Genomic DNA, 27,356 nt, shown 5'->3' with positions numbered 1-27,356 from the left:
ATGCTATTGCATAGCAGGGAAAAGTGTTACTGATCCAATATATGTAAGTGATAGTTCCCTAAGGTAAATATAAAAGTGTAAAAAAATAAATCAATAAATGTTTTACAAAATGCCCCAAAGCCCCTCCCCTAATAAAAGTGAAAATCACCCCCCCTTCCCATTTCATACATAAAACACATAGAAAGTAATAAAGTTAATTAACATATTATATACCGTAGCATGCGTAATCGTCCGATCTATTAAAATAAAACAATATTATTCCCGCACGGTGAACGGCGTGAACAATAACCGGTAAAAAAACGCAGAGATTGCTTTTTTTAATGCCATTTTTTGTATAAATAAATAAATAAAAATATGTCTAATCTAGAAAAAATTGTTACTAACAAAAAACTTGACGCAAAAAATTACACCCCATAGGTGAAAAAATAAATGCGCTATAGAAGTCACACTAGGGCCATTTTAAATATGCCTATTTGCAAAAAAAAGTTTTACTGCTAATAAAAATAGTAAAACGTAAGAAAACCTAGTAACCATGCATATCGCTGTGTTCAGACTGACCTATAGAATAAAGAAAAAATGGCAGTTTTACTGTTAAGTGCATTACGTTAACATGGAACCCCCCAAAATTTGCAGAATTGCATTCTTTGACCCAAGTTCACCCCATAAATGATAATTTGAGGGTTCCACTATTCATTTTATGACAGATTGAAAGACGCCATTACAAAGTACAGCTGCTCCTGAAAAAAACAAGCCCTCACATGGCCCTGTAGGTGGAAAAATTAAAGATTCATGGGTCTTAGAAGGCGAGGAGGAAAAAAACGAAAATGCAAAAGTGACAATTAGCCCAGTCCTTAAGGCCATTTCAGGCTCTGTCCTTAAGGGGTTAAAGGAGAAGTCGGGCGAAAAGTTATACAAATCATCAATATACACTTATTACGGGAAATGCACATAAAGTGTTTTTTTCTCTGCACTTACTACTGCATCAAGGCTTCACTTCCTGGATAACATGGTGATGTCACGACCCGACTCCCAGAGCTGTGCGGGCTGTGGCTGCTGGAGAGGATGATGGCAGGGGGACACTGAGGGACACAGGGCACTGGAGGGACATTGAGCATCCCTCTGCCATCATCCTCTCCAGCAGTCACAGCCTGCGCAGCTCTGGGAGTCGGGTCGTGACATCACCATGTTATCCAGGAAGTGAAGCCTTGATGCAGTAGTAAGTGCAGGGAAAAAAACACTTTATGTGCATTTCCCGTAATAAGTGTATATTGGTGATTTGTATAACTTTTGGGGGACAATACAATACTTTACAATACAAAAAATTTCGCTGGACTTCTCCTTTAAGGCTATGTTCACACTGCGTATGTTTCCGTCCGTAGTGCGAACCGCTAATATACGCACGTAGTTTTGAGGTAGATGCGTTCGCTTGAAAGTATAAGATATACGCCCGCACAATGCACACTACGTATGAGCTTACGGCCGGATCGTATACGGCGCCGTGAAAAATGAACAAGACCATTGTTTGAGGACGGAAATGTTCCAACTCACGGCCGTGGATTTCCATGCGGTCCCGTACGAAGTACTTATTTCAGCCAAATTGAACTTGATTTTTCGATCCAAAAGGTTCTGTGAGTTTTATTGGGCGAAGATTTCCAAGTAAATGACCTGTTTCAGATGGCTTCGAATCAAGCTATGGAAGCATAACTGTACTACGGGCGTATGTTCGCGGTTCGTACGCATCCGGCCGCATGTCGATTTTCCCCACGCCCGTAGTTTCAGCCGCACATGTACGGAGGCGTACGATCTACGGACGGAATCATACGCAGTGTGAACATAGCCTAAAGGTGTATCTTTTAATGACAGCTTCTCCAGTGTTTATCTTGTTCAAAAACTATGAACATATCTAGTAAGGCAAAAGTTACATGCAAACATTCTCTGGATAACTGTAGGATTTCAGTGAGTTGCATCTGTAGGATTTGCACACTTTTTGCTAGTGCTTCAGTTCCCTCTGAGTTGTTGTAGCATCTCGGCATTAGGCAAGTTCAGAGTGATGCTCCGGACCCAGGCGACACCTCAAATGGTCTTCGGACCCTAATTTGCATAGGGGCAATTAGCAATTATCGGAAGATTGCGGAGGCGCAGAGGTACGGTTTTAACGGCTATCACCTTCTCAAGTAAAGGGCTCTTGCGGCATATCAGCATGGAACGATCTGTGAATTTTGAGGGAGCGATCAACGACGATTTGAGAACATGTTCAAAGATCAAAATGAACGATTTCTCGCTCGTCACTTAATTGTTCACTGTTTTTAAACGTACGATTTTTCGTTATCGTGCAAATTCGCACGATAATCATTCCGTGTAAATGCAGCATAACATAGGACAATTTGTAAAGTGGTACTCCAGCGGGGTAAAAAAAAGTTCTTTCAAATCAACTGGTGTCAGAAAATTATAAAGATTTGTAATTTACTTCTATTTAAAAAATCTCCATTCTTCCAGAAATTTTCAGCTGCTGTATGTCCTGCAGGAAGTGGTGTATTCTTTTCAGTCTGACACAGTGCTCTCTGCTGCCACCCATGTCAAGAACTGTCCAGAGCAGTAGCAAATCCCTATATAAAACCTCTACTGCTTCTGACAGTTCCTGAGGTGGCAGCAGAGAGCAGTGTGTCAGACTGGAAAGAATACAGCACTTCCTGCAAGACATACAGCAGCTAAAAAGTACTGAAAGACTTGAGATTTTTAAAAAGTAAATTATAAATATATATAACTTTCTGACACCAGCTGGAGTACCCCTTTAACGGGTGTTTTAGTTTTTAGTATGTTTTTAATTTGTATTTTAAAAAGCTTTTAAAAGCCTTTTTGGCTTCAGCATCACTATATTGTAGTGTATTGTGATTTTAGCAAATAATATCATCATTACTAACATGGAAGACCTGGAGGCCTTTACATATAGTACCCTGTAGTCAGGTGATGGATGAGGACCTTGCCTTCTGTACAACCTCCTCAGATGCCACAGCCGCTATAGAACACATTAATAGGCATACTATTATGGCAAGTTTAGCCAAACAGACATAACAATTCAACAGCATGTCCCTAACAGGTGATAACCCCTTAGATGCTGCAGTGATATTTTAACATTGCATCTGAGGGGTTAAATGGCTGTGATTGGAGTTATCTACAACCCCAAGTGCTGCCTGTAGTTATCAGCTGTATTAAACATTGGGCATCTATATGGAGTGGGCTAAGCTCCTGAGCCTTTATAAAATTCCCCCACTGTACATCCACCAAACGTATACAGCAGATGTTAGTAGGGGTGCATTTACACCATGTTTGTTCCTTCCAAAACACAGATACATCAGTACTGTCAAAAATGGGTGCCAACGTATCTGTGCATATACTGGCACAGGCCCCATTTACTTTTATGGCCAAACTGTTGTGAGCTAGTGGCTTCATTTGAGTCAACTCCCGCACGTATATGAGTATTTACTCAGCGTGGCTGACTACATTTAGACCATAGAAGAAAACCTATTTTGACCTATTTTTAATAAAAATGAACACGTTTATAAGATGTCCTGTCACACTTGAGGTGGCATTACCAACCTTTTGCTTTTGGTGTGTTGCAGTGACTTTAGCAGAACTGAGAAGTGCCTTTATATTCAAATGGAACTGTGTGAAAATAGGAGCTTAAGAGAGTGGATCAACAAGAGGAACTTGAAAAAAAAAGTTAACAAGTCAGATAGCTTTAAGATCTTTTGTCAGATTGTCGAAGGAGTAAAATACATCCATTCCCAAAATTTTATCCACAGAGACTTGAAGGTGAGTATGGTTTATACAAAATATCAGAATGATAATTTGTAAAATTGAATTATGTGTTTTGCATAATTTTGATGTTTTCTTCAAAATCTTTGACAATAAAACATTCAGCATAAGTTTCCATGGTAACTGTTCCACTCTCCCCATGCATACTGTATGATCGTTCATACAATGTGTGTAGAAATTATGGATCAATGCATGACATAGGTACTGCATTGATCCCCTTGAGCAATCATGGTACTGCTCATAGAACTCCCTCAGGGGGACTACAAAAGTTTAAAAAAAGAGAATATGAAAAAAAATCTCTTCCATTCTATTTAGAATAATATTTTTTGCCAGCTTTCCAGCATATGTTATGGAAAAATTAGTCTAATTCCAAAGTACAATTGGTTCTCCCCCCCCCCTCCCACACACACACAAAAAAAAAAACCCTCATATGGGTCTTAATAGGTTACGAAGGCAGCCGGAATCTTTCTGAAGGCCGTTGTGTCCATTTTTCCCTAAACAAAGTGGCCCTGCCATTTTCTCGGTACAAAAACTTATTTGCGTCTGCTTAAAGACGTCTGTATTTATGGTTAAATCTTTTATTGTCATTATCATATGAAAACCAGATGTGGTACATTTTGCCAAAAACAATATAATGACACATAGATCAAAAGACGTCTGTATTTAAACATCTATTTGGAAACCAAGCAGTAATATCACAAATAATATGACATTGAAATATAAAGATTTTGGGGAATATCACCTTGTTAATGCTAGGGGATTTTACCTTTTGTATGTCAGCACTTTGGGCTGGGGTGTAACACAATTCACCCAAAAGTTCATCCTACAGACTTCTCTTTCTCTAAAGAGTAGCTAGATGGTAATATATTTTTGATGATGACTACAAAGTTGCGCAATTTTGCATTAAAGAATCAAATTTTAAAAAAAATTGAGTGCAAAGGTGTCCACGGCCTTTCTTGAATGTGGTTTTACACATTAGATTTAGTATTTCTTAATTCTGTGGCATTTTTTTGCAGTGGTAAAATTGAGGTGCAGAGTTAAAAGGAGGGTCACTTTACAAACCTAAAGTAATGGTTACTCTTATGTTACAGCCTGAAAATATACTTTTTACCAAAGACATGGTAGTAAAAATTGGAGATTTTGGCCTGGTTACTAGAATGATTAGTGAGGAAGAGAATGAGGCACTGGAGAGAACTCGTGACATTGGTACTGAATCTTATATGGCTCCAGAGCAGGTAAATACCATATGTATAATAATGATTTTTTTTTTTTTTGAGATTCCATTGTATATGTCAGTGCTGTATTAATTTATATTCTTCTTGAATAAATTATAATCATTTCTTGTTTTTTTAGAGGTTCCATCGTATGTCAGTACTGTTTTAATTTTTATTTTTCTTGAATCAATTAGGAGTTTCTCTGTATACACACTCTCTGTGTATGGCATATACACAAATCAGCCAATTCAAAGAGCTAAAAAAGTTATTTCTGTTACAAAAAGGTGGCAGAATACCGAGTACATCACAACTTACATTTTGCATTTTGCCTATGTTCACACTGTGTTTAACAGTTTTGGTTCATTACTGAAAAATTATGTTGTACGAACATTGCCTTTAGCTGTAGGACTGGTTTGTGTTCCTATGCTGCTATCTATTTGAGGATCAACTTGCCTTCATCTTCAGTACCCCACGCACTATATAGACGTATGAGTATGTTAAACTTTTCAAGTTCCCCTTTAAATTGGCTTTACAACTACAGTGGTGCCTTGGATTCTGAGTATAATTGGTTCTGGGACCGCGCTTGTAATCCAAATCCACTCTTAAACCAAAGCAAATGTTCCCATAAGAAATCATAGAAATGCAGACAATTGGTTCCACACCCCAAAAATAATGATTTTTTTTTTATTCTGAATAACATGTAGAATAAATGGCAAACATTCAGAAGTTCAGTATAAGTTACTGTATAGTAATGGAGAGAATGGAAAACACAAGGACTGACAGAGACTGCAGGGAGCATGAAGAAATGAGCAGGGCAGATGTGGGCACATATGTGCAGCACTCTCTGTCTGGGGAGAGAGGGGTTACAGCTATGAATAGAGTACCTCCACAGTCCTGTCCTCTGATGTAAGCCCCAGTCTGAAGTGGATCTGCTATGATTTGGAAAGTGAGGGAGACTTCCTGGGTCAGAGTACAGTGCTGTAGACCCCGCTATGCAGACCATGCCCCTCCCCCACTCCCCCTCCCACCCAGTACAGGGAGCTTTTAAATCAAGTCACAATTGTGAAAAACTGTGAGCTCTTAAACCAAAACGGTCTTAAACCAAGTTACTCTTAAAACAAGGTACCACTGTATATTTATTTGTCAAGAAATCTCATAAATAGTCCCAAAACCAAATTCAATCTCGCATTAATGGAGAAGTCTGGCGATATCTAAAATGCAGCAGCCAGCAGTGGGAAATTCATTACAAGCAGGAACTTACCTCTCCCCGTGCCCATGGTGAGCGGCGGGACCGGCCTCGGGACCCCGACACATCATGACCCAATGAGTGACTGGGGTGGGATGCCGCTCCAGTCGCTGATTGGCTGAGCGGCCAGTCCATCAGCCAAGACAGGCCTCCGCCCCCCCCCCCCCCCCCCCCCCGAGTTGTGATACCTTCCGGTGGGGGTCCAGAGGCCGGTCCCTCTGCTCATCACAGGCATCGGGAGAAGTAAGTTGCTACTTGTAATCAATTTCCCCTCTGACCCTGCCAACTGCTCCATTTTAGAAATCGCTTGATTTAATTGCTGTTTTTGTTAAATAAATGCCAAAGAAGACTAATAAAGTGTTACGTGTTAACACGCCAGTACCGGCCAGATGATCTTTATGGCCGTAGTGTTTTGATGCAGGCGCATCAGAACTCCCTATAGGACACGATGAAGCAAGCTGCCGGAGCTGCTCGCCTTATTAAACTGACAGGGTTTCCTACGGCTGCAATTCACTGAATTGCGGCCGCAGAAAACTGACATGTCAGTTCTTTGCGGCCCGGCAATATATTTTTTATTAAAGGAGAAGTCCAGCCTAAGCTAATTTTATTACAGATTGCAGGGGGGAGAGTAACAATGAAGCACTTTTGAATATGCATGAAAAAGGACAGAGTGGTAAGGCGTGCCACAGTGCGGCACAAGCACTTCACCATGATTCCTCTTTGGTGCGTAGCGGTGTTGCAAATGTATCTCTTAGGAATAAATACAGTTTCATCTAGATGTATGACCTTGACTGTTACCTGTGATACCTTATTGACCATGACTTTGGCTAGTATTTTGATGTTAGTCATGTGTAACAAAATTGGCTTATAAGAAATGTAGAAAGTTTTTCCTGTTTAGGGAGCACAACAATTGTAGCACAATGGAGTCAGAGAGAGAGCCCAACTAAAACACTACTTCTAATGTACAAATGTGGGAAGAATATATTGTTGAAATTCTGGAATATTCTCTGAATATGCCTGTATATTTGCTCACATTTTTACTCTCCTTGTATATTTTGTTTTTGCTTTTCAACAGAAAGATAACAAGTACGACAATAAAGTTGACATATACCCATTAGGACTAATCCTATTTGAACTTCTGTGGATATTTCACTCTGGACATGAAAGAGGAAAAGTATGTGGTAATTTTTTATTCCATGTGAAGGTTTATGTTTAGATGTATGATAGTACAGCATACCTCCCAACTGTCCCGGATTCCGCGGGACAGTCCCGTTTTCAGGATGCTGTCCCGCGGTCTCGGAACGGCACCCAGTGTCCCGCATTATATGTGGCCCCACCGAAAAAAACAAACCAGTAACTCACCTGTCCGCCGGTCCCAGCAGCTCCTCTCTAGGCAGAGCGCGCACTCCCGTCATCCTCCGGGGCGGGCAGCGGGGTATACAGACACTGACTGTGCCGGAAGTGACCTGCAGCCTCTATCATGAATTACTTCCGGCACAGTCAGTGTCTCTGTACCCCGCTGCCCGCCCCGGAGGATGACGAGGAGCTGCTGGGACCGGCGGACAGGTGAGTTACTGGTTTATTGTTTTTCTGGTCGGGCCACACAAATGGGGGGATTGGCTACTATGTGGGGCACTATAAGGGGGATTTACTATATGGGGGGATTGGCTACTATGTGGGGCACTATATGGGGGATTGGCTACTATGTGGGGCACTCTATGGGGGATTGGCTACTATGTGGGGCACTATATGGGGATTGGCTACTATGTGGGGCACTATATGGGGCATTGGCTACTATGTGGGGCACTATATGGGAGCATAGGATACTATGTGGGGCACTATATAGGGGCATTGGATACAATGTGGGGCACTATGTGGGGGATTGGATACTATGTGTGGCACTATAATGGGGGATTGGATACTATATAGGGAATTTTTTGGGGGATTGAATACTGTATAGGGCACTATTCAGTCAGCAGCATGTGGTGACTGTAGGGGAGTGGCTATGGAGGGTTGCTATGGGGGTGCGGATATGGAGGGTCGCTATGGGGGCGTGGCTATGGGGACCGCGGCGCACGTGTCCCTCTTTGCAAAAGTTGGGAAGTCTCTACATGGCAGCACAGGTTAAGTTTGCTTAGCCACAAGCCAGAAGACGTCTGTGACAATGTCCTCTGGCCATAATGCACAGTGAAACAATTGATGAAAATCATTTAGCATGCTCCTAAAACTTGTACCTGCCAATGGTCGGATGAATATTCTAAAGTCAAATTTGAGGCTGTCTGTCCAACAACTAAGGCTAGGTTCACACCAGAGTTTTATCCTCCGCCACATTCCGTTAGTTTTTTCTATTTTGATAACATAAAATCAGAACGAAGTGGCTCTGTCATATTCCCCAGTTATTTAAATGAGTTTTTATTTCAGATCCATCAGTGTTCAGTTTGGTTAGGGAGGACATAAAATTTGTTCATGCAAAATATGTTCTGTCCAAAAAAAAAAAAAAAAAAAAGGTAACACAAACAGTGCACATTCCTTGATTTACTGCCCTCATTTTCAGACACTTGTGTGCCATAATCTCGAATTTACCAGCACGGTGCGAGAGTACAGCACACAAGCATCTGAAGATTAGGGCGGCACATCAGGGAAGAGACACCCACTGCAGCTGTCGTCACAGCCAGGGCTGTGGAGTCGGTAAGCCGCAGCTCCGACTCCTGCTCCTTTATAAATGGCCAGTCATATACCAGGGGAGTTATTTATCACACTGGCTCAGCAGCTTCTCCCTAATGTCCTACATGATCCTGGGGCGACTTCTGAGGGAATAAGGAAAGCAGCTTCTCCTGTGTGTGCGGTAGATGCAGCCAGTCTCCAGCCTCTATGTCCTGAACTACTAACAACTAGACTAGATTGAGCAGGTGATCTTTTCCTGCTGACAAACTTCTATGTTTCTAACTAAATATTCACCATACACACAGAAAGACTGCTAACAATGCCAGATGCATGTGATATAGATGTCAGCCATAGTGATAGAGGGGGTCACACATAGTGATATAGAGGGGTCACACATAGTGATATAGAGAGGTCACTGTGGGTGTGGGGACACGCCACAGCACACACACACACAGCCTGCAGCAGCCATAGTACACACATACAGCCTGCTGCAGCCATAGCATACGCACACACACAGCCTGCTGCAGCCATAGCACGCACACACACACAGCCTGCTGCAGCTATAGCATACACATACAGCCTGCTGCAGCCATAGCATACACATACAGCCTGCTGCAGCCATAGCATACACACACGCATCCTGCTGCAGCCATAGCATACACACACACATCCTGCTGCAGCCATAGCGCACACACACACACAGCCTGCTGCAGCCATAGCACACACACGCAGCCTGCTGCAGCCATAGCGCGCGCGCGCACACACACACACACACACACACACACACACACACACACACACACACACAGCCTGCTGCAGCCATAGCGCACACACACACACACACACACTCTTCCAGCTCAGAAACAAACTGCCAAATAGTGACTGGCAACTTTTCCTCGACCCCCCCCCCCCCCCTTATCTGATAGGGCCAGTGTCCTATTAGAATGTAGTTCATAATATATATTGATGAGCAAAACTTAAAACTTAATTTTAAATTGGTTTAAGCTTTTTTTTAAAGATGGAGTCGGTACATTTTTTCCGACTCCAGCCAAAACTAGTTTCCGACTCCACAGCCAAAACTAGTTTCCGACTCCACAGCCCTGGTCACAGCACAGAATAGTGGTGCTTGAACGCAGCCTTGCCATCACTGAAGCTTGACGTCTTCAGTGTATAACTACACGATTTCATTGTCTTGTCTGAACCTGTCATGTCTGTTTGCCTTTTTATCTTACAGATATAAGAGAGGTTAGGTAAATCTGACATCTAGGTATGACACAGAGGGGTAACTTAACTTGCTACCTATTGTGGATGGTTACTTTCCTCTTAAAGGGCCTGTTTGCACTGAGCAAAAGTGGCGACATTTCAAGTGGGGCCCCAAGTACTGTGACTGGAAACATTTTGGTGCTTCTTGTCACATGTTACTGCCCAATAGGAGAAGCGTCAGCTTATTGCTCCTAGGTCCCCACTGCCTAAATACTGCAGGAATCATTTACATGAACTGCAGTCCCATAGGTGAGAGAAGTAAGTGCCCCCTGTCTGCACTGCTGCACAGGCAGGATGTCCTCTTCCACACAGCATTGTTTTTCTCGTTTGTATATTTATTACTGGAGACTTTGAGTTATTGCTTTTACTGTTTTGTTGGTAGTATATGCAGTTTAACTATCACACAGTTGTTCTTACTGTGTTTTCTTTCCCTTTTTCTTAAGCATTGGCTCAATGTTCGGCAAGCTTTATTTCCTGATGGATTTGATCAGAAGAACCCTTGGGAGGTATATATATTTTAAGATTAGGTTCATAGGTGACTTACGTGGTGCAGATTTATTTACTTTAACTTTTTACTTTTTACTGTATGAAGCTCCTGTGCAGCTCATAGCAGCAGCTTTATACCAGAGAAAACAAAGTTTAATCCTCGGCATGAGTAAAAGGGAGAGGTGCCAGTAACAGGCTTCTCTGCTTGTCACTCATCCCCGCCAAGCGCAGACAGTGGTGACTAGACACGGACGGGTAGCTGCCCAGATGACTACCTCCCACCCCTCTCCCTATCGTGCACCCGGGGGATTAAACTTTGTTTTCCCCAGTATAAAGCTGCTGATTGGTTCCCATTAAAAGGATACCGTGGATTTTAAAATTCCCAGCATGCACTGTCGTCCCATATTTCTTCCGGGTTGCCACATGTTTTACCCTGCAATGAGCTTCACCTCTATGCCTCTCCTGTCTTTCTTCTCTTCTCATTTTTATGTTTAAATTATGTTTTCACAGAAACATGAGATCTGCAGAATGTTGTCACGTGATCCCAAGAATCGACCAGTAGCTGAAGAGTTAGCCACATCTACTCAAAATTTTAAAATCCTTGATTCTCAAACCTACTAGGAAAGATGTTATAAAATCATCAATCAGGACTGTATTATCAATTTACCTTACAAGTGATCTGTCAACTTAAAGGGTTATGCAGGATGAGAAAAACATGGCTACTTTCTTGCAAATACAGCACCACCTTTGCCTCCATGTTGTATATGGTATTGCAATTCAGCTCCATTCACGTCAATAGAACTGAGGAACAGAACCATGCCCAAACTGAGGACAAGAGTGGTGCTGTTTTTGGAAGAAAGCAGCAATGTTTTTCTAAGTCTGGAAAAACCCTTTAATAATGACTTATGTATAGGCAGCATATTACAGCTACAATACCTCTAGTAGCAAAAATGGCACAATGTTTGTACTGTTTCTCCAATAGGAGCATTTGAACCCACAATGAACAGTTATGAATCCAGTATGTTTATGAGGGAAGTGCTGTCCCCACTTGCATGCAGGTTGACAGACTGCTTTGTATATGTTCATACACAACAGGCTGTCAGTCACCACAGAAAATGCTCCCCTCATGAATACACTGAACTTCATAACCTTATGTTTCCTGTATGATTTATACACCACTTCATTTAACTAAACATTCAGATGTGGAGACAGTTTTAAAAAACAAATATAATTTTAAGCTGCACAATCCTTCTGAAACAATCTCTGCTTTAGCAATATTGTGGGGGAGATTTATCAGATGTGCCCCCCGATGTATGTTACAGAAAAAGGGTCAGTTTGCCCTTTTTCCATGGTGTGCGCCAGCAGTGTCCCCCGCTCGTCTGATGGACAGATGGGGCGCAGCAAGGAAGGGAGGAGACTTGGCCTCCTCTCGCCCCTGATTTATCATGATCTACGCCCACTTGCACCTCCCGAGCAGGTGTAGATTTGTTGCGCAATGCCTATGACAGGCACAGGGCCGGCTTGCTTTACTAAGAGACATGCGCCTCTTATTAAATCTGGCCGGGAAAAAGGGGCAGGGCTTTACTTAAGATTTGCGTACGAGTATGCCAGTCTTGATAAGTGTTCCCCTGTATACCGATTTTATTGTTATACTGTGTTTAGAAGATAAATGAAATGTAGACTGAGCAATATTTTTACTTTTTAATTGATCTGTCTAGTGAACTGGTGAAGCCCAGGCATCGCTTTACTGTACAATCAGTAAGCATTTATGTATAGTTTCTGCAGTAAGTAGTATGGTATTACAGACTAATAAGTGTGACCTTGTTGAATACCCACTCAGACTGCAGTGATCTCAGTGATATATCTTGATAGACTGAACCACTGTAAAATGTGTAATGTCACAGAATGTAATTTGTAGGAACATATGCAGATGGCTCTTCTACCTAGGCAAAGATCACATGCCGTGGTTGCAGGTTCCCTCATGAAAAGGTCTCCGAAATTCTCTGGAACAATTTTTTTAAATTATTGGTAAAGAAGACCCAAATCTTTTGATCATGTACACAAAATATACAATCTATGAACTGAATAAAATCCTTTGGTGATGTACACGCACTAATATATAATGTATTGATTAATATTGACATTGTGAGCAGTTGCATGTTTCCTCATATTTATTGTGGAAAATATCTGCACAAACTTTTCTATCATGAAGGGATAACCAGTAATATTTCCATTGCTATTTTTTCCATCAAAACAAGCAGAATCCTGAGTGACCCTATAAGTGTGTATGGTCCATCGGATACCATTGGTGTCTGTTGTGCGACAGATCAGGTACTTTCTGAACTCAAAACACGTATGTAAACAAAGTCTAAAGCATTTGAAAAAGTACAGCAATTATTGTTGGCTGCTACATAATAATCATGCTTATATGAATAAAAAATATAAAAAAAATTCTTGTTTTGTGTATGCTGAGGGGTGCTGCACCATGTTAATTCCCATACATTAATATGTAGCTGCCTTGGCAGATGCCATGGTAAACACACTGATGGTTTGATCTCTTGTAGTCTCTGCTTATGAAGCTTCTACGTTATCTTGTTGTTTTCTACATTGAAGAGAAAAAAAAATGTAATGAACATTATTCATGTGTCTGCTGAAGTTCTCAAGGAGGAGGTGTCCATTTTAAGTAAAGTGTCTCCACCTTTTTCTGCCTTCTACTTAGTCACTCTGCTCTTTCCTCCTTGCCTGAGCATTGTTGGATCCTTGCATTCCTAATGAAGGCATCATGGTGTGGTTTACTACTATACTGGGGGCATCATGGGGGGGGGGTGCAGCTTGTGGAGCATACCATCTGCGGCTGCAGCAGTAGCTTTACAAAGGGGAAAAGGATGTTAATTATGCCATGCGGAGCCAGTAGAGGGGCGGCAACTAGTCATCTGGGCGGGGAGCCACCCATGACTAGTCACGGCTCTCTGCCTGTCATCCATCTACATTCCTTCTGTGCAAAAGATGACCCTATTGCCTAAAATTCTACACCTATTCAGGAATTTGCCGGTTCTTGTTCCCATGTCAATAATTCAAAAGTTGCAGACAGTTCTTATGAAATTCATACGGCAAAATAACAGAACTAGAGTTGCTGCATCTGTTTACCTTTCTTAGCATATGGGTTGTCTAGTTTGTCCCTGCTTGTTCTCCTATTATATGGCCACTATTTTAGATCAGATAAAGAAGTGGTGGGGTTGCAATGCGGCTTGGCACAGTAGGTTGGCATGGAGGCCCGGGCAGCGGGCACTTCCTGCATGACAATCTGGCTGTGGTCCTTGCATTTATCAGATCAGGCAACTCAGCATAAAATTCCAACTATACATGCAGGTGCTAAACTTTGGAAGATGGTGAATCTGATAAGACAGCTTTGCCCTCTTCGACTTAAGAATTTATCAGTGGCAGCCCTGAAGTTTGCTCTGCCTAATACAGAATGGATATGCAAAAGAAGAGCCCCTGGAGCCTCATTGAAGAGTCTCGAAACACAGGACTACCCATATATCCCTCCTGGAAAGACCACTTAATATGGTGGTTTTGGTGGTTTCCCTACAGGAGCCACCCCTTGGCTGGGTCCTTCCCGTAGGGATATCTAGCTAGTAGAGCGTTTCGAGACTCTTCAATGAGGCTCCACTGGCTCTTCTTTTGCATGTCCATGTCTCCCAGGGGGCAATCCAATACATTGAGCGCTTTCACTAGCAGCCGGCAGTGTTATCTTTGGCTGGCCTCCCTGAGATCAGCGATCTGTTTCTCTTATAATACAGAATGGGGCACCTGGACTAAAGTGGGTATGGTTAAGATGGAGGATGTTCCCCAGGATGGGAAGCTTCATCCATTTAACATATTAGCCTATAAATTTCAGATGACACATAAAGAATTTTATAGGTATCTGCTGTTGCTGCGCTTACTAGCCTATTTTAATTTGGGACTGGGTTTCTCCAAGGACTTCTTATGGGGAATACTTTTATGATGCAACTAATTCTAACAAGGGAATTTCTATTAAGTATAATAGCATTGGAGAGCACCAGTCCTCTCTCCTTTCAGTCTAAGTGGGAGAAAGAACAAGGATTCACCATCTCCTGAACAGTGGAAATTCATCTTCCAATTAACTTATAGGGTCTCTAGATGTGCCAACCACCTAGAGGCTTCCAGGAAACGGATGTATAGGTGGTATTTTATGCTGAACCGGCTATCTTAAATATATCTTTCTGCCTCCCCAGTGTGTTGAAGATGCTGTGGTAGAGTCGGTACACTTCATATCTGGTGGATGTGTGCTAAATTATGACCCTTATGGGAACAAGTGAGAGAAAATATTTGAGAGTGCGGTATCCAATCCCATGGGGCCCGGAAGTGGCTCTACTGTGTCTCAAGCTAGATGATTTGCCGCTTCTCCATCTAGTAGTGACCTTTCACATTTTATCATCAACTCATACGGCTATAGCTAAGAACTGGAAATCTGATTTTTTTTTTGCCGAGACTGCCGGGAATATTAGCCAAAGTTTAGCAGAACTACCTTATGGAAGGCCTCATAGCCAGGAGAAAAGGGACTTCCCTGCTGAAGTGGAAGGACTGGCCTACTAAGGATGTGAACCCAGTGTAGCCCATTTGCTTTGTGGTATTGTGTGTAACATGTGGATTCCTTAGGATGTGCAGTGCTCATTTGACTGCTCATATCGGTAATGGACTCTGGAGTATGTTATGTTGAGTCTAGTTAGATGTTTTCTACTCCCTTTCCTCCTCCTTCCTACCTATGTCTGTTTTCCCTTGCTTCTCCCACCTGGTGTCTATCCCTGTCTTGCAGGCACTTAATGGCGGCATTTTTGCACTGAGCATTGTTGGTTTGACGTGTGTACTATCTTGTTATTCTTTAAAATAAACCAATAAATAAAGAGTTAAAAATAGAGTAAACAACGACCATAGTGTGAATTCTGTAATATGCAATGTATCTGGCACAGGCTATGGGTGCACCTGTGTCTCTACAAGCAGAAAATTTTGAAAGTTGTATCGTTTTGAAAGTTGCTGACATTTAAGTGCTAGAGAGGGCCAAATCATGATGTGAGCAATCCCTAACACTAATATTGTTCAAACCAAAAGTCCTGACCATAGAAATCAAACATATGCACTAATAATAAAAAAAAGATTACATATACATAAAGTAATGTGAAAGATCAATTTATACAGTAAGGCCTCTAACCCTGCCCAACTCTGTGGATGTGCACATAAGGACATAGCAGGATGATCTAGCAGGATAACTGAGGGTCCGACTGCCCAGACCTCCACTGATCAGGAGAACAGGGATAGGGGGTTAACAAACCTACATGAGAATTAATAAAAGTTATGCAAATGAGACAACTCAAAATAAGCGATTTAACCCACCAAACCGGCAAGGCCTGTCAAAGCCCCCCCCCCCCCCCCCCAATTAGACTAATAGGAATATGACTGTGTCCCTTATTCACTTTCTGCAGAATAGCTCATAGTATGGCTAAATAAAAGAACGATTTCTTTTTTGCACTGTTACTGCCCACCCTGTTTTTTCTATAGGAAAAAGCTGCTTATAAAGCTTTATGTACTCCAAATGTCATTGCCAACCCCCACCCCTACCGCCATCTAGCAAGGTGTGACGTCTCAACTGCCAGGTATCCACTGTATATGCATTATGTATACTGTATAATATACATATATATATATGGGATATACTGTGTGCCCCTATACTATCTCTTCTGCCAGGTATCCACTGTATATGCATATAATATACTTTATGCCCATCACATATACTGTGTCCATTTAGTGGCTCTACTGACAGGTATTCACTGTATATGCATTATATGTACTGTGTGTCTATATAATATACTATATACCCATTATATATACTACGTTCCCCTGTACTGTCATCCAGGGCTGTTTTAATACATTGGTGGACCCGGTGCACAGCCCTCAAGAGTGGGCCCCTTCCCTTTTTGGCACCCAACCCCCCCCCCCCCCCCCCCCCAAACCCAGTGTTATCAGAATCGGAGCTCCACACACAGTATAATGCCCTGAAAATGCCCCCACACTGTATTAAGAGCCCCAATACATACGGTAGTGGTATCGCCAATGATACCATTACATAATGCCGCCACACCATGACTACTATCATTACAGACCCTATAACAGTTACATCCATTTACTCACAGGGGGTGTCTTATCTGATCAGAGTCTTTCACCTCATCCAGCCTGGGCCACTTTTAAGTCTTTCCCCGGCTGTGAATCCTCTCTCCGGAATGTGACAGAGAAACATTTTAGGCTCCAACACATACAGTAGTAAGGTCCCCCTATATAGTAGTTACCCCCCCCCCTTGTGCCCCAATACAGTAGTTACACCCCTCTGTGCTCCCACTTAAGAATTAGGAATGCTCTGTGCCCCAATATAGTAATAAGGTCCCTATATAATAGAGGCACCACTGTGCAGCCATAATGTTAGTATAGACCCGTGTGCTGCCCCCAGTAGTATAGACCCCCTGTGTGCTGCCCCCAGTAGTATAGAAAGCTGTGTGCTGCCCCCAGTAGTATAGACAGCTGTGTGCTGCCCCCAGTAGTATATAGCCCCCTCTGTGCTCCCCCGGTTATATATACCCCCCTGTGCATCCCCCAGTAGTATATATACCTCCTGTGAATTCCCCAGTAGTATTTATACCCCCTTGTGCATCCCCCAGTAGTATATATATCCCCTGTGCACCCCCCAGTAGTGTATATATATATATATATATATATCCCCTTTGCGCCCCCCCAGTACACTCCCCCAGTTATATATACCCTTTGCAACGCCCCCTGAGGAAGCAAAAAGATCGCTTTACAATCGCGAAACGTGCATTGGGGAATTGACCAGACATGTATGATTATGGGTAAGAGAAATAGTTATTACAGTGAGATTGTGCAATAATGCTAAATTGTTTACATATAGACAGTTGGGCAGATGCTATGTGTTAGGATGGCCCATAGTGAGAGTAGCTAAATGGAATACATTGAGGACACATGGTAGATAGACACCATCTTGGTGTGGAACTGAGACTAATTCTAGACCATGGGGGACATGCATCATCCGGCGTAGTGATGATTTTCGGCGTAAAGTGCCGATATGCGAATGATTTTATTCGCAAATGGCTGATTTGCGAATAAAATACTTGCATATCGGCACTTCACGCCGAGTATGCCGGGGGGGGGCGTGGAGGGTGTGTGGAGGGGGCGGAACAGGGATTTATCATTTGTTCAACTCAAAGATATGCCGAAAACCTACTCCATCTTTCAGGTGGCGTAGGTTTTCGGCTGTGCGCACCGACGCGCACGGGATTTATGTAGAGGCAGTCCGCCTCTACATAAATCTCCGGAGAGGCGGAGACATTTAGAAGTCCGGCGTAAAAAACGCCGGACTTAATAAATGTCCCCTTTGTGTTCTCCCCCTTTACATAGCCTCTCATTTGCACTGTTTTTGCACTTTTTTGACTGCTATTGTTGCACAAAATTGTTCTGAACCCTATTCTAATTACACGGTCTGGAAGATCTTATGTTTGGAATTGCCTATTGTTTTTTTTTTTATTTGTATGTTTAATGTTAATAAAGATATCTAAATTTTATACAGGTGTGGATCTAAATTCTGTGGATATGTATAGTATAAGGGATCTCTGTGGTTACTAGATGGGATGGGGGTAAATGTTAAAACATTATCACTAGGTAGTGTGTTCCTACCATCCGCTGGAGTACTTGTATATATAACAGTTATATATACCCCCCTGTGCACCCCCCAGTAGCATATAGCCCCCTCTGCGCTGCCCCAGTTATATATATACCCCCCTGTGCGCTCCCCCAGATATATATATATATATATACCCCCTGTGCACCCCCCAGTAGTATATAGCCCCCTTTGCGCTCCCTGAGTTATATATACCCCCTCTACATATATATAGTCCGCCTCTACATAAATCTCCGTAGCGCTGGAGAGGCGGGGACATTTAGAAGTCCGGCGTAAAAAAAAGCCGGACTTAATAAATGTCCCCCTTTTGTGTTCTCCCCCTTTACATAGCCTCTCATTTGCACTGTTTTTGCACTTTTTTGTCTGCTTTTGTTGCACAAAATTGTTCTGAACCCTATTCTAATTACACGGTCTGGAAGATGTTTGGAATTGCCTCTTGTTTTTTTTTATTTGTATGTTTAATGTTAATAAAGTTATCTAAATTTTATACGGGTGTGGATCTAAATTCTGTGGATATGTATAGTATAAGGGATCTCCGTGGTTACTAGATGGGATGGGGGTAAATGGTAAAACATTATCACTAGGTAGTGTGTTCCTACCATCCGCTGGAGTACTTGTATATATAACAGTTATATATACCCCCTGTGCGCCCCCCAGTTGTATATATATCTCCTGTGCGCCCCCAGCAGCATATAGCCCCCTCTGCGCTGCCCCAGTTATATATACCCCCCTGTGCGCTCCCCCAGATATATATATATATATACCCCCTGTGCACCCCCCCAGTAGTATATAGCCCCCTTTGCGCTCCCTGAGTTATATATACCCCCCTGTGCACCCCCTCAGTTATATATACCCCCTGTGCGCTCCCCCAGTTATATATACCCCCTGTGCACCCCCCAGTTATATATACCCCCCTGTGCATCCCCCCAGTTATATATATACCCCCTGTGCGCCCCCCCCAGTTATATATATACCCCCTGTGCGCCCCCTCAGTTTTATATATATATATATATAATATATATATATATATATATATATATCCCCTGTGCGCTCCACCAGTTTAATATATACCCCCTGGTATATACCGCAGGTAAAGTACTGCATGCGGCCACAAGAGTGACTGTTGGCTCCCACCCTGTCAGTGCCGCTGCTGCTGCCTGACTGTATGAGCGCTCGTTACGAGTGCTCATAGCTACAGTGCAGAGTGCAGCAGCAGGCGGAGGGTGGGGGGGGGGCGCCATTGATGGGTGCACTGGTCGCACAGAGCAAAGACCGGCCCTGCTCAGGGTGAGCCCCGTTACCAGTGGGCCCGGTGCACGTGCACCATTTGCTCTCTGATTAAAGCAGCCCTGCTGTCATCTGTATATACTATATACCTATCATATATACTGTGGGTCCCGGAACTGTCATCTGTATATACTATAAACCCATCATATATACTATGTGCCCCTGTACTGTAATCTGTATAGACTTTATACCCATCATATATACTATGTGCCCCAGTACTGTCATCTGTATATACTATATACCCATCATATATACTGTGTGCCCCTGTAGTACTTAGCTGTATACCTGTGTATATATCTCTTGTAGTGGCTGTATACCTTTATATACATGTCCAGGTCTCTGCTGAGACCCCCTAATAATGACAAAGAATAATAATGCTAATAGACTAAATGGCACAGCTTTGGGTTGCTGCTAAGTGAGTTTTTTTTTTCATCAACTTTATTGAAACAAAAAATTGCCTGGCATTGTGATGTCACAAGATCTTATCAGTGAAAACTGGATTCTAGGATTCAGTTGGAGGAGTTGGATTGTAAGTATGCTCCTTCATCGGCACATTATTTATTTGGTTATTTTCCATCTATTTTCAATAATTTTGTAATGTTTCATCTTCTCACATATTTAGGTGGTTTTTGAGAGACTTGCGACTATGGTGGGAGAAAAGCCGAAGATGTTCTACATTGATCTTGACCAGTTCCCTGAGGACATGGAGGATTATGTAATAGTACAGCGGCAATATGTAAGTGACAATCTATCACCCAATACAGAGTTAGGAGAGGTGAGGGCTCAGCTATAATTGTTCGTGCAGGGAGTATATCCCAGGTGATCTCCAGGGTGGCTGTATATGTATAGGACACTAGACAGGGCTGATGGGATGTGTAGAATAGGGATCTATAAATACTGTGTTATGTTTCCCCATGTTCACCTATGTCCAAATGTCACTTTGCCGTGTTCCCTGTAGGGGGCGGGGCTTAGTTGGGGCATGATAACTGCTGTGTGGTCAGTGTGGTCTATGGCCAGGCTCATGCACTGTGTGTTATGTGATTTCCATCACTTCTGCTGAATATATTCCTATAAGGCAGATATACAGTATAAATGGAAACCACATAGCAAACATAAGCCATGAGCCTGGCCTAGAGTTTATTCACATTTACACTGCAGTAACATGTCCCAATTCTATCACTGAATCAGCATGTATAATCTGTCCATAAGCTTTGCACATGTATAGAACGGCGCCAGCGCATGGAAGTCTGTCCCTTTTTTGAACCTGGGCCTGGTTCCCGCGTACAACGCTGTTCTATTCCCGGGCACCGTCCGGGGGTGAAACACTGGAGGCTTGATGCCTGCCCCAGTGGGAGGACCCCCCGCCCCTCTATGACGCCGCCCCGTTAGAATCAATGGATCCGCATAATAGAGGGGCAGGGGTTTCCTCCCACTGGGGGCGGGCCAGTCCGCCTTCAGTATTTCACCCTCGGCCGGTTGTGGTTCAAAAAAATACACTGGCTTTACCGCTTCGGTGGCTTTCTATCCATGTGCAAAACTTAAAGCAAATGTATTGATGGTACATTCACTTTAAATACATCAATATACAGTATGTTTTACAATGCACACTTTCATCTGGTTAGGTCTAACATACATTTACTGGCTAAGTCCTGGACCGGTTCAACATCATGCCGGAAGGGGGGAAACTCTTTGAATCGCTGCGGCTCTGCTGAAGCAATTCAAAGAGTTTCCTCACTGCCGGCATGATGTTGATACAGTCCAGGACTTGCATTCGTGTTGTCCGAGTTTCACAGACTGAACACAAGACATGTAAATACAGCCATAGTATAAGGCTGGTGCAGTCTCTTTTCGTGTTTACATGTCATTTATTATTCTTAAACTGAAGAAAGTTCTTTGGGGCGTACAGGATTTATGGGGCCCCATACAGTTTTTTGCTATGGGGCCCCATGAATCCTAGCTACGCCCCTGGCTGTTAGTAATGATCATGATAATTAAAGGGGTTATCCCGTGCTGCAAAAACATTGGCCACTTTATTCCAGAGACAACATGACTCTTGTCTCCAGGTCAGGTGTGGTTTGCAATTAAGCTCCATATACTTAAATGGGACTAAGTTGCTAAAACCCCACCCAAACTGGAGACAAGAGTGGTGGCCAAGTGTTTGCAACGCGGGATAACCCCCATAATACTGGCAATCATTATAAAAAAATAAAAAAAAATACCAAAAACCATTATAAAAAGAATCCAAAGATAGTAGCCTTCCTCAAGCTATTGTGTATAGCCGAAACGTTGCAAGGGTGCGAATGAAAGCCACAGATTTTTTCACTTTTAAGTGCTGTCTCCTTAAGTTCCTTGGAATCAGAGCATGTCCCTCCTTCTCCTGATATGCTGCTCTTTCCTTCCATTGTTGACATCTCGTTGCCTAAGTTACAGACCACCACAATGCTCTAAAAACAATGGTCTGTACATGCAGGGCCGCCATTAGGAATTTCGGGGCCCCATACAACCAAAGTGTCTGGGCCCCCCACATTAATAAAAAAATAAATTGTGTGTTCGACCCACGCCTTGCTGGGAGGTATAATTTGGTTCAGATCAGTTCTAGAGAACTGGCTCATATACCCCATTTTCCCCGGTGGCTTAAAATGTAACCTCTGTGAGCATACCGGGGGGGGGGGGGGATATTGGTGAACATATACAAATTAAACGTACACACAGACAGCAGCACACATGTATACAGACGCCAGCACACATGTATACACACATACAGACACCAGCACACATGTATACAGACACCAGCACACCAGGGCACGATGAAGTTTGAACTTCTGCAACCTGGAGAAATCACCTGATATCACCTGCAGTCCTATGTAACACCACATAACACAGTGGTATCTCTGAGTACAGATAATGTAGTAGATTTCACCTGCACTCCTATGTAACAGCACAGATAACACAGTGATATCTCTGAGTACAGATAATGTAGTAGCTGTCACCTCGGGGCACCCCTACTAAATGATCTACAAAATAAGAAAAGTGTCATACAGTGACTCACAGGTGACGTCTTCTTTGATCTGAGGAGTCACTTTCCCTTTTCCTCTCCATCCAGCCCAGTCCGCCATAATGATTTCTTCCAGATATGTTTCATCTCTTCAGAACCTGCGAGACAAACAATTTAGGCTCCGCACATTTCTAGCAGCTTCCTTTCCTTTCTCCCCCCTGTAGGCTCCCATAGTAACTGCTCTGTTTGGTGTTATGTGCAGTAAAGCAAGTAGGAATGTGGGATGCCCCCTGTATGTAGGATCCCCTGCTGTGCCCCCTGTATGTAGGATCCCCTGCTGTGCCCCCTGTATGTAGGATTCCCTGCTGTGCCCCCTGTATGTAGGATCCCCTGCTGTGCCCCTTGTAAGTAGGATCCCCTGCTGTGCCCCCTGTATGTAGGATTCCCTGCTGTGCCCCCGTGAGCTAATAATGCCCCTAGAGGTGGCCCCCATGAACTAATAATGCCCCCAGAGGTGCCCCATGAACTAATAATGCCCCCAGAGGTGGCCCCCATGAACTAATAATGCCCCTAGAGGTACCCCCATACACTAATAATGCCCCCAGAGATGCCCCCATGAGTTAATAATGCCCCCAGAGGTGCCCCCATGAACTAATAATGCCCCCAGAGGTGCCCCCATATACTAATAATGCCCCCAGAGGTGCCTCCATGAGCTAATAATGCCCCCAGAGGTGCCTCCATGAGCTAATAATGCCCCCAGAGGTGCCCCCATATACTAATAATGCCCCCAGAGGTGCCCCCACATATTAATAATGCCCCCAGAGGTGCCCCCATATACTAATAATGCCCCCAGAGGTGCCCCCATGAACTAATAATGCCCCCAGAGGTGCCCCCATGAACTAATAATGCCCCCAGAGGCGCCCCCATATACTAATAATGCGCCCGGAGGTGCCCCCATGAACTAATAATGCCCCCAGAGGTGCCCCCATGAAGTAATGCCCCCAGAGGTGTCCCCATATACTAATAATGCCCCCAGAGGTGCCCCCATACACTAATAATGCCCCCAGAGGTGCCCCCATATACTACTAATGCCCCCAGAGGTGCCCCCATATACTAATAATGCCCCCAGAGGTGCCCCCCATGAACTAATAATGCCCCCAGAGGTGCCCCTAAAAAAAAAAACATCCTACTCACCTAATCCGCGCTGTGGCTGCAGGCAGCAGCTCTTCCTCCTCTTCTGGCTCCATCTTGCGAGCCGCAGGGACAGGACTTCCGGCAGACGTGATGACGTCACATCCTCACGCCTGCCGGAGAGGTCACGTCCCGGCCTCCCATAGGCTGCTGGTCCGGCAGCCTATGGGAGGGAATACAGGAGGAGGACGCTGACAGGTCCTGCTCCTATATTCTGATCGCTTTAATGTTCCGCCCGCTCAATGTGCGGGCGGAACATCAAAGCGATCAGTTCATCCCGAGAAGCTGCGCGGCCGCAGCTCCTCGGGATGCTCAAAAACAGGTGGCAAGGGGGGCCGTGCGGGCCCCCCTAGCGTAGCGTAGCGGCAGGCCCCCCCCCATGTCTCTTAGGGTCAGGGCCCCATACGGCAGTACCAGTTGTACTGCCCTATCGGCGGCCCTGTGTACATGGTAATGGTATATACACTACCGTTCAAAAGTTTGGGGTCACATTGAAATGTCCTTATTTTTGAAGGAAAAGCACTGTACTTTTCAATGAAGATAACTTTAAACTAGTCCTAACTTTAAACAAATACACTCTATACATTGCTAATGTGGTAAATGACCATTCTAGCTGCAAATGTCTAGTTTTTGGTGCAATATCTACATAGGTGTATAGAGGCCCATTTCCAGCAACTATCACTCCAGTGTTCTAATGGTACAATGTGTTTGCTCATTGGCTCAGAAGGCTAATTGATGATTAGAAAACCCTTGTGCAATCCTGTTCACACATCTGAAAACAGTCTAGCTCTTTACAGAAGCTACAAAACTGACCTTCCTTTGAGCAGATTGTGTTTCTGGAGCATCACATTTGTGGGGTCAATTAAACGCTCAAAATGTCCAGAAAAAGAGAACTTTCATCTGAAACTCGACAGTCTATTCTTGTTCTTAGAAATAAAGGCTATTCCATGCGAGAAATTGCTAAGAAATTGAAGATTTCCTACAACGGTGTGTACTACTCCCTTCAGAGGACAGCACAAACAGGCTCTAACCAGAGTAGAAAAAGAAGTGGGAAGCCGTGTAAAACAAATAAGCAAGAAGATAAGCACATTAGAGTCTCTAGTTTGAGAAACAGACGCCTCACAGGTCCCCAACTGGCATCTTCATTAGTACCCGCAAAACACCAGTGTCAACATCTACAGTGAAGAGGCGGCTGTGGGATTTTGGGCTTCAGGGCAGAGTGGCAAAGAAAAAGCCATATCTGAGACTGGCTAATAAAAGAAAAAGATTAAGATGGGCAAAAGAACACAGACATTGGACAGAGGAAGACTGGAAAAAAGTGTTGTGGACGGATGAATCCAAGTTTGAGGTGTTTGGATCACAAAGAAGAACGTTTGTGAGACGCAGAACAAATGAAAAGATGCTGGAAGAATGCCTGACCCCATCTGTTAAGCATGGTGGAGGTAATGTGATGGTCTGGGGTTGCTTTGGTGCTGGTAAGGTGGGAGATTTGTACAGGGTAAAAGGGATTCTGAATAAGGAAGGCTATCACTCTGCAACGCCATGCCATACCCAGTGGACAGCGCTTGATTGGAGCCAATTTCATCCTACAACAGGACAATGACCCTAAACACACCTCCAAATTGTGCAAGAACTATTTACAGCAGAAGCAGGCAGCTGGTATACTATCGGTAATGGAGTGGCCAGCGCAGTCACCAGATCTGAACCCCATTGAGCTGTTGTGGGAGCAGCTTGACCGTATGGTATGAGCTGTCAACAATGGGAGGGGAGAAGCAACATATTGGGAGACAGAGACTAGAATAAAGTATTTAAAGGTTGAGGTTGTCCAGGGAAAAATAACGAACAATAAAGCCGGGGTGGGGGGGTATATTGTTGGGGAGTACAGAGTTCGGAAAAGTTATTTTTTATTTGAAAACCTCTTTAACTTGACAACTCGTACAAGTATAACTATGTTAAACAGATGTATGGAAGTAGTGATTCAGCTCACTTGGTGATGTCTTCTGCAGCAACTTGGTAATATGAAGGGTGCACGGGCTTCCGGTGCTGGCCAGTCACTTGCAACGTAGAGTTCAGTGGTAACTCCCAGACATGGTGACTTTAAAACGTAACTTTTATTAGGTGCAGATTAAAACATGATTGTGCGGTCAGCTAGTCCGCACCATCATATTTTACTCTGCACCCAATAAAAGTTATGTTTGGGAGTACTGAAGTCTGTACCTGTGGTTACCGCTGAATTCTTTAACTATATTAGCTGAGATGAGAATAATTCCACTTTTTTTACTCAGTATTTTGCAACCAAAACCAGGAGTGGATTGAAAACAGAAAGACTTTGTTCCCACACTGTTGAAATTGAGAAGGCCATCATTTAAGGGCAAATAATTGTTATTTTCAAAAATAGCCCTTATTTGCTATTAAATGACGGTCATCCACTCAATTTCAACAGTGTGTGAGCACAGCCCTTTTGTGTTTTCAATCCACTCCTGGTTTTGGTTGCATAATAGTGACCAAAATACTGTTTGGAAACATCGCCTTAGGGTGCGTTCATATGTAAATTGCACAATAGCCGCTGTTCACCTGCGGCGGTTGAAATAATTGACTTGTCAATTATTTCTGGATGGCAGACAGTGAACAACGGCCATTGTTCACAATCTGTTCTCACAATGTATAGACATGCTCCCGTGGCCGATGTGGCAGTATCGGCTACAGGAACATGTAAAAATGTGCCCAGTGCTGTGCCGTAAGACAACGACCATTGTTCGACAATGGCCGTTATATTACAGTGTGTAAAGATAGCCTTAAAGTCACTCAAGCTTCAAAATATAGCACAAATAGGGCATGCAACATATCTGCAATTCTTATAAGCAATAAAGTGATGCAAATATGAAAGTATATTTCCTCCAATGTATTGTATGTGTATTGGATGAGGAATTTAATAAAGTTATCCACAAACAGCATAGGATTGGTGTCACTTGTTTTTGTGAGTGTTATAAAGAGAAACTAACAGTAGATTGAAGAATCTCTCCTGCTGCAATGTTCCTATAGGGAAGGGGACACTGATTACTTATCCAACGTTATTATGTTCATTCATGGGGTCTGTTCTGGTAATTTGTAGTTTTTGTTGATATGCTAATTAGGTGTCTTGGTGCACGCGGTACTTTACCCCTCAGTGCACAGATCCGCCAACTCACCGCCTGTAATGATAGTTATGATACTCCCTGCTCTCTACAACCCCCCACAGTAGTAAAAATACTAAAAATACTTTGTCTACAAAAGAAAGACCCAATAAAGTTGTGAGTGACAAAGGTCCAAAACATTCACTATATATTGTTTATAGACATTGGCTAAACACCGCCGGAGTGATGTCACTGCAGACTGTCGCCTCTATACTCATGAGGAGGGATAAGCTGGCAGGGAGAAAAGGTTAAAGGTCCC

General features: G+C 43.3%; 1 protein-coding gene across 1 annotated transcript in view; it reads left to right on the top strand.

Moving 5' to 3' along the window:
• LOC138774376 (interferon-induced, double-stranded RNA-activated protein kinase-like) overlaps positions 1-15,636 on the top strand; it is an 82,780-nt gene extending 67,144 nt beyond the window's left edge. Inside the window, exons 27-31 of the mRNA XM_069955169.1 lie at positions 3,621-3,813; positions 4,908-5,051; positions 7,352-7,450; positions 10,647-10,709; positions 11,200-15,636. Of these exons, the coding sequence (XP_069811270.1) occupies positions 3,621-3,813; positions 4,908-5,051; positions 7,352-7,450; positions 10,647-10,709; positions 11,200-11,310 (610 nt within the window). The 3' untranslated portion in view covers positions 11,311-15,636. The remainder of the gene's footprint in view (positions 1-3,620; positions 3,814-4,907; positions 5,052-7,351; positions 7,451-10,646; positions 10,710-11,199) is intronic.
• The last annotated feature ends 11,720 nt before the right edge of the window (positions 15,637-27,356 follow it).

Source organism: Dendropsophus ebraccatus, chromosome 15, assembly GCF_027789765.1.
Source record: "Dendropsophus ebraccatus isolate aDenEbr1 chromosome 15, aDenEbr1.pat, whole genome shotgun sequence".
Classification (NCBI taxonomy): Eukaryota; Metazoa; Chordata; class Amphibia; order Anura; family Hylidae; genus Dendropsophus; species Dendropsophus ebraccatus.
This window is presented reverse-complemented; position numbering and strand designations above follow the sequence as displayed.